The sequence below is a fragment of the Hypanus sabinus genome, chromosome 19 (assembly GCF_030144855.1).
Source record: "Hypanus sabinus isolate sHypSab1 chromosome 19, sHypSab1.hap1, whole genome shotgun sequence".
NCBI classification, from domain to species: Eukaryota; Metazoa; Chordata; class Chondrichthyes; order Myliobatiformes; family Dasyatidae; genus Hypanus; species Hypanus sabinus.
Window position 1 is genome coordinate 58,033,161 of NC_082724.1, and position 17,594 is coordinate 58,050,754.

General features: G+C 38.6%; 2 protein-coding genes across 5 annotated transcripts in view; both read right to left on the minus strand.

Annotated features, from left to right (window-relative positions):
- Positions 1-5,192, minus strand: part of LOC132377948 (uncharacterized) — a 40,863-nt gene extending 35,671 nt beyond the window's left edge. The window contains exons 1-5 of one of the 2 annotated variants that reach the window (XM_059944470.1): positions 4,662-5,192; positions 3,803-3,872; positions 3,481-3,713; positions 3,093-3,368; positions 2,811-3,018 (exon numbers count right to left, since the gene is read on the minus strand). In XM_059944470.1, the coding sequence (XP_059800453.1) occupies positions 2,811-3,018; positions 3,093-3,368; positions 3,481-3,713; positions 3,803-3,856 (771 nt within the window). In that variant the 5' untranslated portion in view covers positions 3,857-3,872; positions 4,662-5,192. Of the gene's footprint in view, positions 1-2,810; positions 3,019-3,092; positions 3,369-3,454; positions 3,714-3,802; positions 3,873-4,661 lie in introns of those variants that run through there. The other variant, XM_059944471.1, reaches the window with a different exon arrangement.
- The window catches only part of LOC132377949 (NCK-interacting protein with SH3 domain-like), a 213,071-nt gene extending 198,513 nt beyond the window's left edge, over positions 1-14,558 (minus strand). For all 3 annotated transcript variants that reach the window (XR_009506852.1, XM_059944474.1, XM_059944473.1), the window contains exon 1: positions 14,230-14,558. Coding sequence is in view for 2 of the 3 variants with exons in the window: in XM_059944474.1 (XP_059800457.1) it covers positions 14,230-14,400 (171 nt within the window). In the remaining variant the exon portion in view is untranslated. The remainder of the gene's footprint in view (positions 1-14,229) is intronic.
- Positions 14,559-17,594: the final 3,036 nt, after the last annotated feature.

Consider the following 17,594-nt stretch of genomic DNA (forward strand, 5'->3'; position numbering starts at 1 on the left):
CTGCGAGATGCAATATTGCCATGAACCAGGTTCACACATGGCAGAAGATGCTTGAAGCCCCACAGCAGCCATCCTGCCTGGCTTCCAAATGCTCATTCACATGTACAAGTTGTCCATAAACCAAGCATTTATAACCAGAAGATATGTAATCACAATCTGCTGTGATTAGATATTCAACTGGCCATATCAAATCCACATTTCAGCAATTAAACCCATTGAACAGGCTTCTGTTGAAGAGAGTTTGTCGCAAAACATTAATTCCATTCTTCTTGTCACAGGAGTACCGTGACATATTTTTTTTAAAAAAGAGATACAGCAGAGAAGGCCCTTCCAGGTCTTTGAGCCACACCACCCTGAACCCCCGATAAACCCCATTAATCCTAACAATCATGGGAAAATTTATAATGACCAATTAACCTACCACAGTCTTCAGACCACAGGAAAACTCGAGCACCCAGGGAAAACCCACACATTTCTCAAGGAGGTTGTGCAGAGACTCCTTACAGAATCGCACTGAAATTGAACTCCAAACTCCAGAATACCCGTAGCATTTAACACATCATATTATAACTATGTCACCATTGTGCCCCAGTGGTTTATTTCTGATTTCAGTTTTTGATTTACAGCTGTCCGTTCCTTTTACAAGAGGACCTCCACTTTCAGTTATCTTCTGTCAATGTGTTTCGAAAATCTACTAAATGCCTTCAAGATCAAATAACAATGCTAGGTTCTGCCTTTCTGTCATGACAATGACCTCAGGAAACAAACTCATTTAGATTATTTCAATTCCAAACTGAACCTTCCCATACAATATCTAGCAATATTAAACTGGTTTGCCTTGATTAAACTGTTCTGCTCAGTTTAACAGATTACAGTCATATTCAAAGATTATGTGTCCCTCAAAATCAATGCAGTTGCAGAAATCAAAGAGAACATTAGAAATTCAAGAAAGTACCTGGAGTACCAGAAGCTGGCAAATATGAATTGATCTGATGTCAAAAGATCTGTTCTAATTGTATGCTTTATATTACCAAACATTATTAATTGTACTTCACTCTATCTTGAAGACAAGACTTGAAAACCTGGCTCTCTTGGATATAATAAAAAAGATTCAGAGGAACCTAATATCACCTAACCTAGGAAATAATTTATTATTCATTGCGTAAATGCTTAAAGACAAAACAAGCATTATAAGATATTAAAGATCTAGCAATTATCTTCACTGCAGACAATGTTGTAACAACTTAGTAAATATTTACCTAGACTAGTTAAAAAAAGACAGATGCTTCAAATTGAGGCCACATGGAGAAGTTTCCAACACTGATGATGGCTATGTCTCAGAAATATCATCCCTAAACAACATGGATAATGTTAGGTTGCTCCAGCGATGCTGAAGCTTCTAACTTCGTGAGGAAAGAAAAGTTCAATCAGGAAGAGCAATGGTCTGTCAGGAGAGCAGCAGAAGCAAAAAATTACAACTGTTGGAGACATCTTGATGTGGAAGGAATGAGGTGTAATCACAGGACTGGAACCAGCTTTTAAGGGATTAAATGGAAAAATGATCTGCCTTCATTTCCTATGTGTCATGCAAGTTTCAAGTTAAGGAAAACAGCAAACATAGGAAAGATGACCTAAAATGTGGCATAAAATTCTTTTTAATAAAATAGATACACAATTCTGACAGGCATTGTAATTATTAGAATTCTGTGAACTATCCTAACTATCCAAATTCAAAGAGGTAGGAAAGGACACAAGAGGATACAACTAAGCACAAGAAGCTGGGAGACATGGGAAAATGTGAAATTTTCCACTTTGGCAGAAAAATAAAAAAAATATTATCTCAAATCTAAGAGATTGAGCTGCCCCAACTATAGAGAGGTCTGAATTCTCCAAGGCATGATCTGAAAATGACTGAGGTAGGAACAGCTACAGACAGGAAAACCAACAGGTTACTGTTTATTCTGAGATGAGCCAAATAAAAACTGGGGAGGTCACATTTCAGTTATCTGGAGTACTATGTCATCCTTACTTAAGGGAAGACAGTGATACAATGGAAACAGCTCAAAGAAATTAACTGATGAAATTAATAGTTTTTCTTATGAGCAAAGGGTGGGTATGTTAGCCTAATTCTGCTGGATCTTAAAACAGCAAAGGACTGATCATTTACACATAACAATATAAACTTATTACAAATAGAGATAAGCAGGAGCGAAAGAACAAAACAAGGGCCATGGGATTCTGCTTGCAGAGGGTCACTGGAAACCAGAATAATGGCAATGCAAATTGTCACAAAAAGGGCAAAAGTTATATGATGCCAGTGTTTACTCCACCTATTGGCATTTTAAACATTCCAGCATCAAAGAACAAACAAAATGAGCATACCATTTTGAATTTCATGTGCATTTACAAAAACCCACATTAAATTGTGCAGAAAAAAACTGAAGGCTTAAAATTATCACCTCCAATCAAGTTCAGAAATTTAAATCTCTCCTTAGTAAGTCAAATGTCTGGCTTAAAGTACACAAATGAAGTCGTAAGAGGCATGTGCAGCTCCAACAACTATTAATCTTTTATAGAAAAAAAATCTTGGAATATTGGTGTCAGACCACTGATCAATAGAGTAATCCAGGAAATGCTTGAAATGTTAGTAAAATCCAGCAGAAAATAACAATGTACTCATGGTGAATTTCTCACTTTGAAAATATTGTTTGCAGCTGGGAGGAGCAGTCAAATTTTTGAGCTTTTAGCTGAATGGCTACTAAGACTGCATCAATAATAATTCCCTACAGCATAGGCAAATTAAGACTTACCTTTGCAAGAAATTTTGTGTACATCATCAGGTGCTTTTCAGTGGCAATATCTGAACTTTCATCAACAATCAGAGAATGAACCCTTGCTTGTTTTAATGCCATTAGGTTTTCTGCCTCAACAGGTTCATTGAGAGCTGCAACAAACTGCCAGCTGTAATTTTTACTTCTGTGGCGTCTACCCAATGATAGACCATGGCTTTCTATTAACCTAAAATGAAAAATTTACATGAGACAAAGATAGTAACAATACAGAGGAAAAAAAGATTTATGAAAAGTCTTTACCTGTGTAGGCTTTTAGCTTTGGAAATGGGCAACTGTTCCTTGATTAACCACAGAACATTTCTGAGGAGGTGAACAACATCCTCTTTTGTGTCACTACTGAGAGCATCAGTAAATAGGGCCTTCTCCCAGTTGGCTGCACTTATAGGAACCGACAGTGCCTGAAGATGTTCTCTACTGGCCAGATGGCGAAGCAAGTAATCTTTTTTCCACCCACCTTGTGGCTGAGACCTACCACTTGTCCACTCTGTATCAGTAATGCTATTATCAACACAAACTCTAAAACAAAGCATATCAAAAAAAGTATTTTGTGCATAATCTCAACAATGAATGTTCAAGTATTGTTGATAAATATTTATGCTTACTTGCTATTTAAATACTTCATGCTTACTTGCAATAGCACTTGTTCTGCTGCTCATCATATAGAAAACAAGAGAGCCGTGGGTCCATTTGAATCCATGATTTGAGCCCACAGTTACTTCCTTTACACTTTTTCATTATTCCATAATCGAAGTAGGAACTTTCCTTCAGTTCATCATCAAAACAACTGGCATAATTATCACCACTTTTATCTTTGTCTTCATCTTCATCAATTTCATGACCATTAGCACAATCTTCAGAATTCTGCAAAGGAAAGATGGGGAAATTGCATTTCAAAAGATCACTTTTAAAACTGATTTAAAAGCTTTTGTTAAAAAAATCAAAATTATTACCTCATGTGATCTTGTTGTGTTACGGTGAAACAATTCTAAAATAGAGCGATGCATTGTATGTCCATCCAAACTGGAAAAATGTGAAACATGGAAGTTAAAAATAAAATACGAAATGCTTAAATAAAAGAATGATACTTTTTAAATGTGTTTTTATCCTTTCTCTTATGGTGAATTGCTTTCCAAATAACTTGATTTATTTCATCTGCTGGCTTTTCCACTAATAACTCAACACAGACATGGACTCCAAAATAAAAAGCACTTGAAGCTTTCCATTCTTACAATTCAAAACCAATCCTAAATGAATTAAATTAGAAGCATAGTAACCATAGACACTCATTCTCGGAAAGCTGCAAAATTGGAACCATCCATGTAATATCAACAAGACCCAAGTTTCGAAATGGATTCCTGGTTACTAATCATTACATATAGCAGAGTTGGAAACTATGAAAACTAAAACACACACAATGCTATCTATCTGAACAAAATTAAAACAAAAACAAAAAACCTATTTGCTACCTTTATCCAATCAACAACTAATTTTCCATTATTTAACCACATAATTCCAAACACTAAAATAAACTTTCACAATCAATTTCATCACAATTCTTCACAACCTTTGCACAATATCATATCACTTACCATTCATTAATAGCTGCCATTCTCTACACCACTGGAATATCTCATTCTGTACCCTAAATTTCAAGATCTGCCATGTTCACTGAAAACCTGAAAGCTTACAATAAGTGCATCAAGTTTTATGGTACCTTCAAATCCTTTACAAACCTGCAATACTATTTAAGTTTCATTGAAAGGAATAAAAACACATTTAAAAAAACACTATATATTATTTTCCTCTTACCTGTCAAAACTTAACTTGCACCCTTTTAGCGTCACAACTGCACATCACAACCAGATGGTCCTTCCACAGCCTTGCTGAGTTCCTCCAAAGTCGCTTATCTTGTCAACGAATACATTTGTCGATTCTCATATGCTTCAGCAGTTTTCCCAATTGTAGCTGCAAAGCTTCCTTAAGTCCCCAATACCACCAAAAAAGATCAAAACTAAACAACAGTTCGAGCCCTGATTACAGCTGACCGCAGCCTACATTGTAAAATAAAATTCACAACTCATTTTCAATACAGGCAGCAAGGAACTGCAAGGACAAGTGACCACAAAACAATGCTTCACAAAATGTGTCATTAATCTGTTTGCAGCAACGCTGTCCTTATCTACACTGCATTTTATGCCAGAAGGCCAAGATTTTAAAGCTCTGACATGCATACTTCCCTCTTCTACTCTAACATCCCAAATGCATTTTCCCCATGCATTCAGGAAGTCAAGAAAATCTACAAACAGAAAAAACAGGCCATTTAGTCATAATTGTGAGTTTTCACTGTTGTTTATCCTGCTGTTAATTATCACTACTGGTGGTCACAAAAACCATTTGAACTACAACGTAGAATATTAGGTAGGCCTAATTTCAAGAATACATTTCTGGTGAATATGACTCTTGTAAAAATAAATCAGAACTCACTGAATAATTGCTGAAAGAAACTTAAGTTTCAAACTATGTTGTCTGTTCCCACATTATATGAATGTACTTACAATCAAAACAGAAAAGGCTGGAAAAGCACAGCAAGTCATGAAATTCCTGCTGTGTTTCCAGAAGTTTAATGCTTCAGGCTGAAGACACAAATTCAGAAGGATAATTGACCTGAATCAACTGTTTCTCTTTCCACAGATGCTACAGATTGTTTCTAGCAAATATGCAGCAACTGAAGTTATTTTTTAAAACTTTTTGGTACATTTCTCTATTCGTCTCCCATCCAAAATCTTAATTTGAAAACAGAATAAATCCTCATATTGCATATCAAATCTACAGTGGCATATGTGGTGAAGTTGCATATAATTTTCCATACATGCAATGCAAGATATATTTATTGGAGTGAAACCCTTCAAATACAGCTTGCAGCTTACAGGAGATAATGTTAAAAACTACAATTACAAATATCTCATAAACTCCCAAGACTGATCAGAAAGATTGTCCTGTGCCTCTTTGTCAAGCAAGGAATGAAATCATAGCTGTCCTCATATAATGTGAACCAGAACTGGTTCACTGGTTTAATTTTTAGAAGCAAGCAGCATCAAAGCTAAAAAATTAGCAAGATCATCTCAAATATTCCCAGATACTAGCTAACACCCATACTGTTCAATAGGTCTATTATGATACATTTATCCCAAATTTAACCTAAAAACTTTGATGTCAACCTGAACAACAGGAAATGAATATAATTGTAGAGTGAGAATTGAACTTTTTCAAAATCAGGTGACCAAGCCTGCAGAATGTGTCACCCATTTAAATCAACCCACGAGGCCAACACAAGAATGCGACCATTGAGACTGCACAATAACACAAGTGCAGCTTTAAATGAAAGAGCACCAAGGTCTTCTGACAGCCTACTGCCAGATGGATAATTGAGCAAAGGTGAGCAAATGGAATTCAAGTACAGATCAGATATGATCAAAAAGAATAGCCATAGGCTTGATGGTCTGAATGACACATTTTTTACATGATACATAGAAAAACAAGACAGTTACTTTTCAGGAGCAGAGAAGTCTAGAGCCTAAAGGAGACAAACAATTACTGTGAAATGGGCTGCAAACTACAAACTGAAATTTGCCACTAATGATAACAGTGAAGCCTCAAATTTTTAAACTCTCCACTAGCATCATTCAACTATTTTAGCAGAAAATTAAAATTTTGTTATAAGTTCATCTAAACTATGTTGAGAACAATGATTGTAGATTAAAACCATAGGAATCCCATTAGAGAATTACTTGGGTTATTTGATCTGACACCATATTCACTGATCAACAATTTATGATGCCACATCTGCAATACAGGTCAAGGTTTTTTTTAAATAGAAGAACTGAAAAAGCAGTAGAAAAGTATGCCAATTAAATCTCCAAATATGATTTTTTTTAAAACAGAACTATTACTTCAAATCATAAAGTCCATGCTGCACCTTCAAAGTACTTGTGCTATCATGAAACATGTTATGCAGTAACTAATGTTCTTCCTTTAGTAACAAATTAATGGCAAGAATTGTGCAAGTATAAATCACAAATTACTTTCCTTAAACCCATGCAATTGTCACTAATTGAACATAATTGACTTTCATCTCGCAAAAGAACAACTTCACATTATGCTTCCTTTACATTTAATCTGTTATAATTGTATTGAGAAAAGCTTTATCACTATGTAGTGATAAAAGTTAAAATCCAGTTTCCCATGCAAAACTGTCTTTCAATAGATCACAAAAGATTAAAGCTCATCATCATTATCTAAAACTCAGTGCCTATAGTTCAGTCTATTAGTTATCAACATTTCCAGTATAGATTATGCTGGTATCAAAGTGTAATTTCACTTCTGAACAACTATCGCCAGTCCTTTTAATGGCATCTTCTGGGGTTGGAACAATACCTCACGATGCCCAAATAATTACAATTGCAATAAACTATAAAAGGTAGTGTGATTTGCCAGTATTTGCCAGTGATTTGCCAGTATCATCACTTCAATGTGCTATTCAGTTATGCCAAACATGCACACAAAAATTAGGAGCACTTGATATTCACTAGAATAACTGCCTCTCGTTAATTGAAGGACACAAGGAGCAACCTAGCACCCTTACTGATCTAATGCCACCTCAATAAAATCCAACTGAGACAAGAAATATGTATACTCAGTTACTCGCGAGTGCTCATGTTTATAACAGATTTTTAAAAATCCAAGAACAGCATGGAAACTAGTACAGCACTAAAGATGCAAGGAATACGCGAACTGAGAAAAGTAAGCTACAGCAATTAGGAAACATCTTGGAAAGTAAACTGCTGCTGCATCAGAAAATTTGGGGAGGCAGTTATCATTCGAATGAACTGAAAATTGGGATTAAAATATACCAACTTTAGGACAACCTCCATACACCTCATTCCAAGTTTAGTCTTCAATAATAGCAACCAACTCCTTATTGACGAGAGGTTCATTGTATAAATACATAGACTACAAAGGGCAAGTTTCTTGAGATCAGTGCAGATGAACTGAACCTTGGCTCAATTTCACAGTTTATATATGTGTATTTCCAATGGCAGAGCATATTCTGAATATGCAAAATACATTAAGCAATTTCAACGAGAATGCCCATCTGCAAAATCTGTTTAATGTTGTTCCAAATACAAGTCCAAACCAGGAAAACATTTGTATTATAGAGATTTACAACAACGATCTCGAGTGGTACAATCTCAATTTTGTGCTTGGAGAGCAGAGTGAGGATAATTGTTTACTGAGCAATTCCAGCATTTGCTGTCACCTAGAAAAATCCATGTGAACTAAAACATAAACTTAGTCCAAAAAAAAAATCACACACCAAGAAATAATATTCCCCTCTTCATTACGATTAACATACTCTGTGGATTTTTGTTTACGGAGCCACTGCAATCCTCAAAATTCTTCCTCCAAACAAGCTTTTCAACTGACATAGTATAACTTGGCAATGGCAAATATGTACCCAGTATACAATCGCTTAACATACTGCCCTCTGCATTTGACATTTAGTCTGTACTGAATGAGAATCACAGAATGAATAGTAAACTGGTAATGATGTGTTATCTCCGTAACACCTTTGCCAGTGCCATTTATATCCCAGGTCTTTGAGGCTCTTCAATAATAACTGAATGTTACCAGATCTCCTAAATTTCACACCATAGCAAAGATTCAAAGCTTTATACCAGCTGATGTTAGGGCCATAGAGCACCTGACTGCTCAGTAGTATTTACTAATGGCAATTTAAAACTACTTTAAATCTGCTTGAAGTTGGAAGTGGAAAAATATTCAACAAAAACAAAAAGATGAAGATATGTAGATGGAAAACAGCACAGTTTGGAAAAAAAAGTTAAAATACGATTTAACAGAATTTTAAATGTTCACAGAACAAAAGTAGAATACTAAGTTAAATCAATTTAAAACATGCAGTAATAGCCAACACTTTGGTAAAATACATTTAACATGCATACATTTAACAGTAAAGCAGGGGTCAATATTCACAACTGCCCAGTAAATTCAGGCAGCAACACCTTAAGTTACCTTTCATATTTTAAGATCAGCCAGTTACTACTTTATACCAAAGAATAGATATTCCATTCATTAAATCACCAAAGAGATGGGTAGGTGGGGAGAGGGACTGGGGATGATAGGGAAAATTAGGATTAGCACTTCATTAAGAGTAGGAAATAAGCAGAGAACAGGAATCAGAAAATTTCCCCTTGAATTACTCAGTATCATGAACTGGCTGATTATTTTTTGTTCAGGAAAAAAGGGAATTTGCATTAAAAGACACATTTTCACCCCCACTTTAAAGTTTTAACCATTACATACTATGATCTTTTGGTCAAAATTTAACATCATCATCATCTGGATTTTTAATTCTAAGAGAGTGAACAATGTTGGCACTATTTGCAGGCATCAAAATGTTAGACAGAAGTAGATAACTACACATAACGAATCTCTTTACAATAGCATCTGCTGAGCCCCATCAGATGCACTATAGATCTTAACTTGGTAAAAGGTGTGTGGAAATTGAAGGGGGGTGTTCACTCCCATAGAATAATGCAGAATACCTCACCAGTGACCCAAGAGTTCCAGGCAAACGCGTACATTCGTGCAAAGGGCTACCATAACTCACTTCGGCGCATAGCATTTGTGAGTTATGGGCAACTCACTGTCACCAGTGAGATATCCTCAATGAATACAAGATTCCTATCCACGTCAGACAAATTGATCCCAATTGATATTAACTATTAATTCCAAAAACTTTCACCGGGATTTTAATTCCAGTATCTACTTGTGATTTTTTTTAAACCAAACTGATCTAAATGTAATGCATCTTTACCATTCACGATAACACACAATCACAAAATCTTTGTATCAAGCTCCAATGAGTAACATAGTTAAAAAAAAGGCGCAAGCCAGCAATGCAAATTAAATAAAATTATAACTCTGAAATAAGTTAACAGAACAAAATTTTAAAAGATCAGCAAAAACTGATTTTTTTTTGAAAGACAGCAACTAAGAAAATTAACTTGCAAGATGCAGAGAAATACAAAAAAATACATGCTAAACATGCTTCTTCCAGCTTCAATTGATTTGCATGTGTTGACAGAACACAAAAGCTCTATACTAAAATAAGGGGCAAGACTAATTCAAGCACAGTGTTAACCAAGTGCTTTCAAAAATTCCAACACAGAAACTGAACTTTCAGAAATTTGTAGAGTGTACATTCTCTTAAGAATTCATGCAGTATCATAATGTAAATTTGGCCATCAATACCCCAGTACAATTTCAATCTGAACAAATCCCTAATTATTAATCAATTAGATCTTTGACAAATTCGGGAATGCCTTCAATTTAACTCTCCGTATAAACTGAACCCAACTGTAGTATCAATAGCCACTACTGCAAGGTTGTGTGAACCAGGGTCATTGATGTAAAAATAAAATCTATGATCTGCACATGATCTGCTTCTACTTTTAACAAAATACTATTGGGATATCACACTGGTGACAGTAAATAAAATGTGTTTCTTTCACACACAGTGCAAGTATCATAAGTCACAAACACTATGCATAAGTGAGCTCTGGGTAAAACATTTCACAAACGTATATGTCATTAACAGTAACTTCATTTCTGATTGGACTGAAATCTTATTACAAAATGAATTTGATACACCTGTTCTCTCAATTGCAGATGTGAGTATATAAGTTGTGAACACCACAAGTTGTGATGAAAGGTTTTCAGCTATGCAAAACAATTATGTTTGCTGTAATCCAATAGTAAAGGTACCACTTGTACAATTAGATATATTAAAGTTGACTGTATTGATTCTTTGACGCACTGCAATTTAGATTTAAGCATATCATTAAGTGCATCTCCCATGTGCCATTGTTCATTCTCTCAATACAACTCGCAATTGCTTTGCATACAAGATCATTTATGAAAGGCAAAACCAATGTCACAAAGTAGAACACATCACACGCAGAATCAGAATATAACAGTTATGAAACAAAATGTTCGAAACACTGCTAACAAACAAAAAGAAACTTGTCTGACAATTTCCCAGCTTTCTTTCATTTCTGCAAAAAGTACTCACTGTGATAGCCTGCTCTTTCACAAAAGAGTAGATCAGTGTCACTGGCAAGTTACCCAGCAGAAATTATGTCCATAGTTTTCCCATATAGAACCACACACACTCAAAACTAGACAAAATACATGGCTCACATCGACCAAGCTCAAGAGCATGCAAAACATGTCGAAGACACTTAACTCTGCCAGACTTTCATATCTCCCATATTTTGACCATCACCTAAACTCAAAAACAATGGGACCACAACAACACCCCAAAACCAAGTGAGTAACAAATCAAAATCCAATGCACTCCCACCCCATTGCAGCAAGTTCTTCAACTGAACAGCTGGCGTCAGGAGCCTAAGCAACACAACACCACATCAATGGTACAACAATATGCCCCAGAAACACCTCAACACAGCATGTATCAACTCAAATTCTAAACCTACAGGAGTGCCCACACCTAAATCCCAAATACATTAATCCTAAAAAAACCCACAGACAACTGCAACAAGCTCAGAAAATACTCACACCACCAAAAACCCAAGCATACCAAACCAATGCTCTAGAAAATGCTAGATCAACTACCCCAGGGCAACTGAATATTCCCAGGTAATTCACTCACAGAGCACACCAACCCCATTAACCGATCCCTTCAATAACCCCCAGGTTATTGCATTCTTAATGCAACCAAAACTCTGCATATCTAGAGTACCTCCTCCATGATCCTTCCACTGTACACCACACACACCGAGAAACCACTCCCACCATAACCCCCCCCCACACACACCAGGAAACCACTCCCATCGTAACTCCCCACACACACACACAAACCACTCCTATCGTAACCCCCCCCCCCCCCACACACACACACTGGGAAACCACTCCCATCGCAAGCCTCACACACTTTTCTTCTTCTTGTTTTACGGCAGTTAGCACCCAGCTTAATGGTGCATTACCACCACTTTCCGCTCCGGAGTGTGGATCAGACAATAAACTCACACTCTAAATCTCTCTCTATATATATATATACACAAACACACACACACACCCCCCCCCCCCCCAACCTTAATCAACATTTCATCCTTTCTTCTATGGCCATCCTAGTACCCTATTCCTGCTTACCCATCATATCCTATAAAAAACCCTGCATCCCTTAAGAAAGCTAAAAGCACCCGGACCTGTGCCCTCTCACCCATGCCCAGTAACCCTTTTAATGTGAATTCCTGCACCCCCAATTCCCTTAGGTTAATTCTCATCTCTCTCTGTATCCCATACTTCCTGCAACTCAGAATTACATGTTCTACTGACTCCTCGTCCTAACATTCCTCACACAATCCTGTCTGGTGTTTCCCTATCATTTTCAATGTTTTGTTTAGTGCACAGTGCCACAGCCTTAACCTGATCCGCAGTTTCCTCTCTTCTGTATCCACTGCCTACCCTAGTAGCTGTAACACTCTTTTGTATTTGATATAAATGCCTCCCTTTCCCCTCTCTGTCCCATCTTTCTTGCCACATTTGGATAATCCTTTCCCAGATTATACACTTAAGCCTCTGCTTTGCTGATACTAATGTGCATTTCTATATTTTCTGACTCTTTGCCAACTCATTCACCCTCTCATTCCCCTTCACCCCTACAACAGCTAGAACCCATAGAAATTTTACCTGACCTCCCTGATTTGCAACTCTTGTGACTGACTGAAGGACTTCATAAAGTACATCTTGCCGGCTGTTTGGGTGAAAAGACTTTAAACTTGCTAGAACTGAGGATGAATATCAACATTTTGAATAGTATAGCTTTCTCCACCCATCGCAACCAACACTGCCAACATCTCCACAGTATACACCCCTAACTTATTGGATGTTCTTCTGCTGATTCCAATTTCTTTTACTGGCATAGCCACCCCAAACCCCGTCCGTCCTGTTTCAGGCTCCTTAGCACCATCCGTATAAATCTGAGTATAACCACTATACTTTTCCATCACATGATAGTTAAATGTACCTACCAAATCGGTTTTATATTTTCCTTGCCTTTTTACCTCTAACAAATGTCAGTCTACATCAGGCCATGCAATCTTCCATGGAGCTACAACCAGATAAACTACTGAAGAACTTATCCTTAGATCAAACACTCCACATTCTTTCGCAATATCATTCCCTACCCAACTAAAGTTATCCCTCTGAAACTTCCCATTCTCTCAGCACTCCTTTTGCAGGGTGAGAATCATTGTGCCCCAAATTAGCCCAGTAATTTGCCATCAATTTCTTCCTTCTTAGCTTCAAAGGCATTACTCCCAATTCTACCTGTAGGGCTGATACTGGTGATGTTTTAAAAGCCCCACGCACATTCTTAAAGCCTGAGCCTGAATCGCATCCAGTTTCCTTATAAGATACCTAGCTGCTGATCCATATGCTACATTTCATTAGTCCAACACATATCTTACTAAAGTCATATACATTCTCTTCAACACTGAACACCTTGCTCCCCATTCCCTACCAGTCAAACATCTCATCACATTTATTACTTTTTTACATTTCTCAACTTTCCTGCTATATCTGCCTATGTTAACCATGAATCAAATATAACTCCCAGAAAATTAAATGATCCAACCCTTTCTAATTCTATCCCATACATCCTTAACTTTTTCCCTACCTCAATTCTTTTCCTGGTGAAACATACAGTTTGAGTTTTTTCTACTAAAAATCTACATTCCCAATCATAACCCCACTCCACCACTTCATCAATTGCTCCTTATAGCTTCCTGTTTGTAGCTCCATGTTCCTACCTCTTTTCCACAAGGCCCCATCATCCGCAAACAGTGACCTACCTATATCCGCCTCACACACACACACACAGAGAAACCAATCCTATCGTAACCCCCAAAACACCGAGAAACCACTCCTATTGTAACACACACACAGGGTAACCACCCCATAATCCCACAGACACACACTAGGTAACCACCCCATCATAACCCCACACACACAATGGGACACCACTCGCATTAACTACCACCCCCCAACACACACACACACAGGGTAGCCGCTCCAGCGTCCCCCCGACACCACAGTCTTCAACCATCCCGTGCGGCCTCCGGCCCTACAGCTACTAAAAACACAGAGAAGCTATAGGCACCCGAATCCTGAGGCAAACACTGCGCCGGGAGCCAGAGCCCAAGGCCGGCAGTCGTACAGTGAGTGGGTGGAAGGGCCGCTCCACTGAATACTAATGTGATGCGCTGCTGCTCACCTCGTCCTTGTGGATGTACGATGCGGGAATATAGCCCACCTCCCCGGTGCTGCTCTTGGACGCCAGCCACCAGTGCTGGTTGCTCCGCTCCAGGATAACGAAGCTCTCGCCGGCCGTGAAGTGCAGAGAATGCGGCTCGGCCGAGTGGAAGGTGTAGAGGGCCCGGTACATGGCAGCAATGGCCTTGGCCTCTTCGTCCGTCGGGCTCGCGCTGGCTTGCTTCCGCTCTCCCTCCCTGGGGCTCGTGCTGCGCTCGGCTCGCGCTTCTTCTCCCTCCCCTTGGGCTCGGCGAACAGTACACAGTCCCCTGTAAACACTGCGGCTCTGACGTCCACGCTACGTGATTGCGTCATGTCACACGCAACATCAGAGGGATGCAACACGCTGGAGGAACTCAGCAGGTCGGGCAGCATGTTGTGCGTGTTGCTTTAACCCCAGAATCTGCAGCGTATTTTGTATCGTAGAGAGGTGGGCCAGTGTTCGGGAACTGCGACGCCCGTTGCCGCTCACCGAAGTTTAGCGGACGATACGGCTTTTTTCTGCCTAAACTCCTATGTAACTATGGCAACCAGACTTAATCGTTTGAGGAATCAAGCTGGAGGAGCACGACCATCGATGCAGATTTGGGGACCTTGCTGTGTCAAGTCACTATTTCGGATACTGGCATCTCTTTAGTGTTCAGCTGGCCTACATGCTGGGTGGTGCGCGTACAAACCTGGTGACAGTTCTTACCCAACTTTCTAAGTCATTTGTCCCACATCTCTGGAGTACAGTTGGGGATGGACAATCTCCAGACACTTCTTGCTGTGGGAAGCACCGGTGATCTGGTCATCTGCTAATTTACCGTCAGAGCCGAGATCCTAAGTGACTCCTAAGGATCCAATTGCGAATTCCTGGGACACATCACAGGCTTCCAATCACAAACACGTCGCTGGACCAATCCCTCTGATTCCAGACACTGAAACGATTTTGTGAATGGAAGCCATTTGTCATAGCCAAAGGAAACTTTGCTACTGCTGGTTCTGCCGTCACCAATTATCTACTACTCCTTAGATAATTCCTCTACAGGGCTCGCCTCCACTTCGGTTTTGTGAGTTCTGAAGCCAATGTGGGAATTATTGTTGCACATGAGGTTCTCAAAACCATCCTGAATGAGTCATATTGAGTCACGGACCAAAGTCACCAGGAGTCAGCAAGAGTGTTACTATTTTCAAGGAGACATTTTTGTTTCTGTATCCTTTGCTTTCTCAGCTTTTCAAGAGTTTAGTACTGGTCGTGTAGACAGTAGTGCAGGCCATTTTGACCTGGAAGAGGACACTGACATTGATCAACTGATCCTGCTAGCTAACCTGGAAGATTTTGAAGAGCTGCTTTGGAGATATGTTTCTTGTCCCTCAAAGTGCTTGTAGGTCAACCTAAGTTCATTTGACAAGGCACCAGTATTGTTGATCCATTTATGTAGGGATATAAGATTTTGGTGCATAGACACAAGACACAATGCAAACCATCCTGGAAAGTTTTCAAAGGAGTATTAAAAGAGCCATATTAAGACTTTATTTCCTGAAATTAGCAAATTGAATGCCAACATAAACACCTAACTGTTGAAAGTTCACATTTCACATCAGTAAGATTTTCAATAGCACCTGTTCCACTTATAGCCACATTCTCCTCATCAACCAAAACCAATAAACTCCTCTTATAAATATTGCTTCCCTATTAACAAATGACTATACTCCTGCCCCATTACAAACTCTCCATAATAACATAACAAACAATTAAAATCTCTCATCCTTAACAATGTCCCCATCTCTCCAAATTCATGGAAAGAGACAGAAAACAAGCACTAGCACAGATCTACAGAGAGCTTACCATTAAGTACCCGCCCATACTAATTGTATTTACTAATACCTGGTCTGTAGCTTTTTATGCCTTTGTTCTCATCCTGATGGTATTTCAATGTTGTGAGAGTGTCTGCCTCCACGACCTCCTCAGGCAGTGCAGTCCAGTAAACAATCACCTTCTGGTGCCTATGATGCCTATTTACACAAATCACAGTTGTCCTACATACTTCTACTTTTTTCCTATCCAAGTACCTGACCTACTGCCATTTAGGGGTTGTAATTGTATGTGCATCTATTACCTCCTCTGCTAGCCCATTCCAGTTATTCACAACCCTCTGTATGAAAAACAGATCTAATTTAAAATCACTATCCTTAGTGCTCTAATCTCTGGTTCTATACTCACCTGCCCTGGGAAAAAAACAACTAAAGAAGCCCCATAGAATTTTATAAACATTCATAAGGTCATACCCTCAGTCTCCAACATTCCAGTGATATTTGAATTAACTGCTGCCCCCCACTGCAAGCAACATAATGGTGAATCTCCTCTGCATTTACTTTTATTACTACCTTCCTGCAGTGTGGAAACAGAATGGTGCAAAATATTGCTAATATTTTGTATAATTGCAGCATAACATCTTAAATCTTTTATTCATGCCTTGGCCTTGAGGGTAGGCTTACCAATTATCGGTTGGCACTCAAAGGCCTCTGTACATCAATGCTCCTAAGGTCCCTGTCATTAACTCAGCAAGTCTTACCAGAAGTTGAACCTGCTTAAGTTTATCACCTCACACATTAATGGATTAAATTCTATCTGCTACCACTCCTCCCAGCTTTCTATTCATGTCCCACTTATCCTTGCCAACTACAAATTCGACAATTTTTGTGTCATCATCAAACCTGCTAATTAGATTGCTGAGTTTCATTCATATATGTTACAAACAACAAAGTTCCCAGCACCAGCCCCTGCAGTATACCACTTGTTGCCAATTTCCAATCAGAGGAACACCCTTGCAACACTACCCTCCTATCACAAAGACAGTTTTAGATCCAGTTTGCCAGCATGCCTACCTTGTAAACTAGCCGACTATGCAGGACTTTGTTAAAAAGCCTTTCGTTAAAAAAAAACTATGTATACTGCCCTGTCTTTAGCAATATTCTTAATTACCTTCTCAAAAACTCCAGTCAGTTTTATGAGACATGTTCTCCCCTGCATGAAACCATGCCAAGTGAGATATGTTCTCCTCTGCACAAAATCATGCCAACTCCTCCTAAGTAGTCCTTGCATTTCCAAGTGAATGCAAGTCTTGCCCTTCAGATTCTTTTCCAATAACTTCCCTGCCACTGATGGTGATGCTCGTTGGCCTGTTGTATCTGGATTTATCCCTACTGTCTTTTAAAAACAAGGAGACAACCTTAGCTATCCTCCAATCTTTTTATATGTAATCTGTGACTATCAAAGATGCAAAAATTTCCTTCAGGGCCCAAGCAATCTTATTTCCTGCTTTCCTTAGAATGCTGTGATAA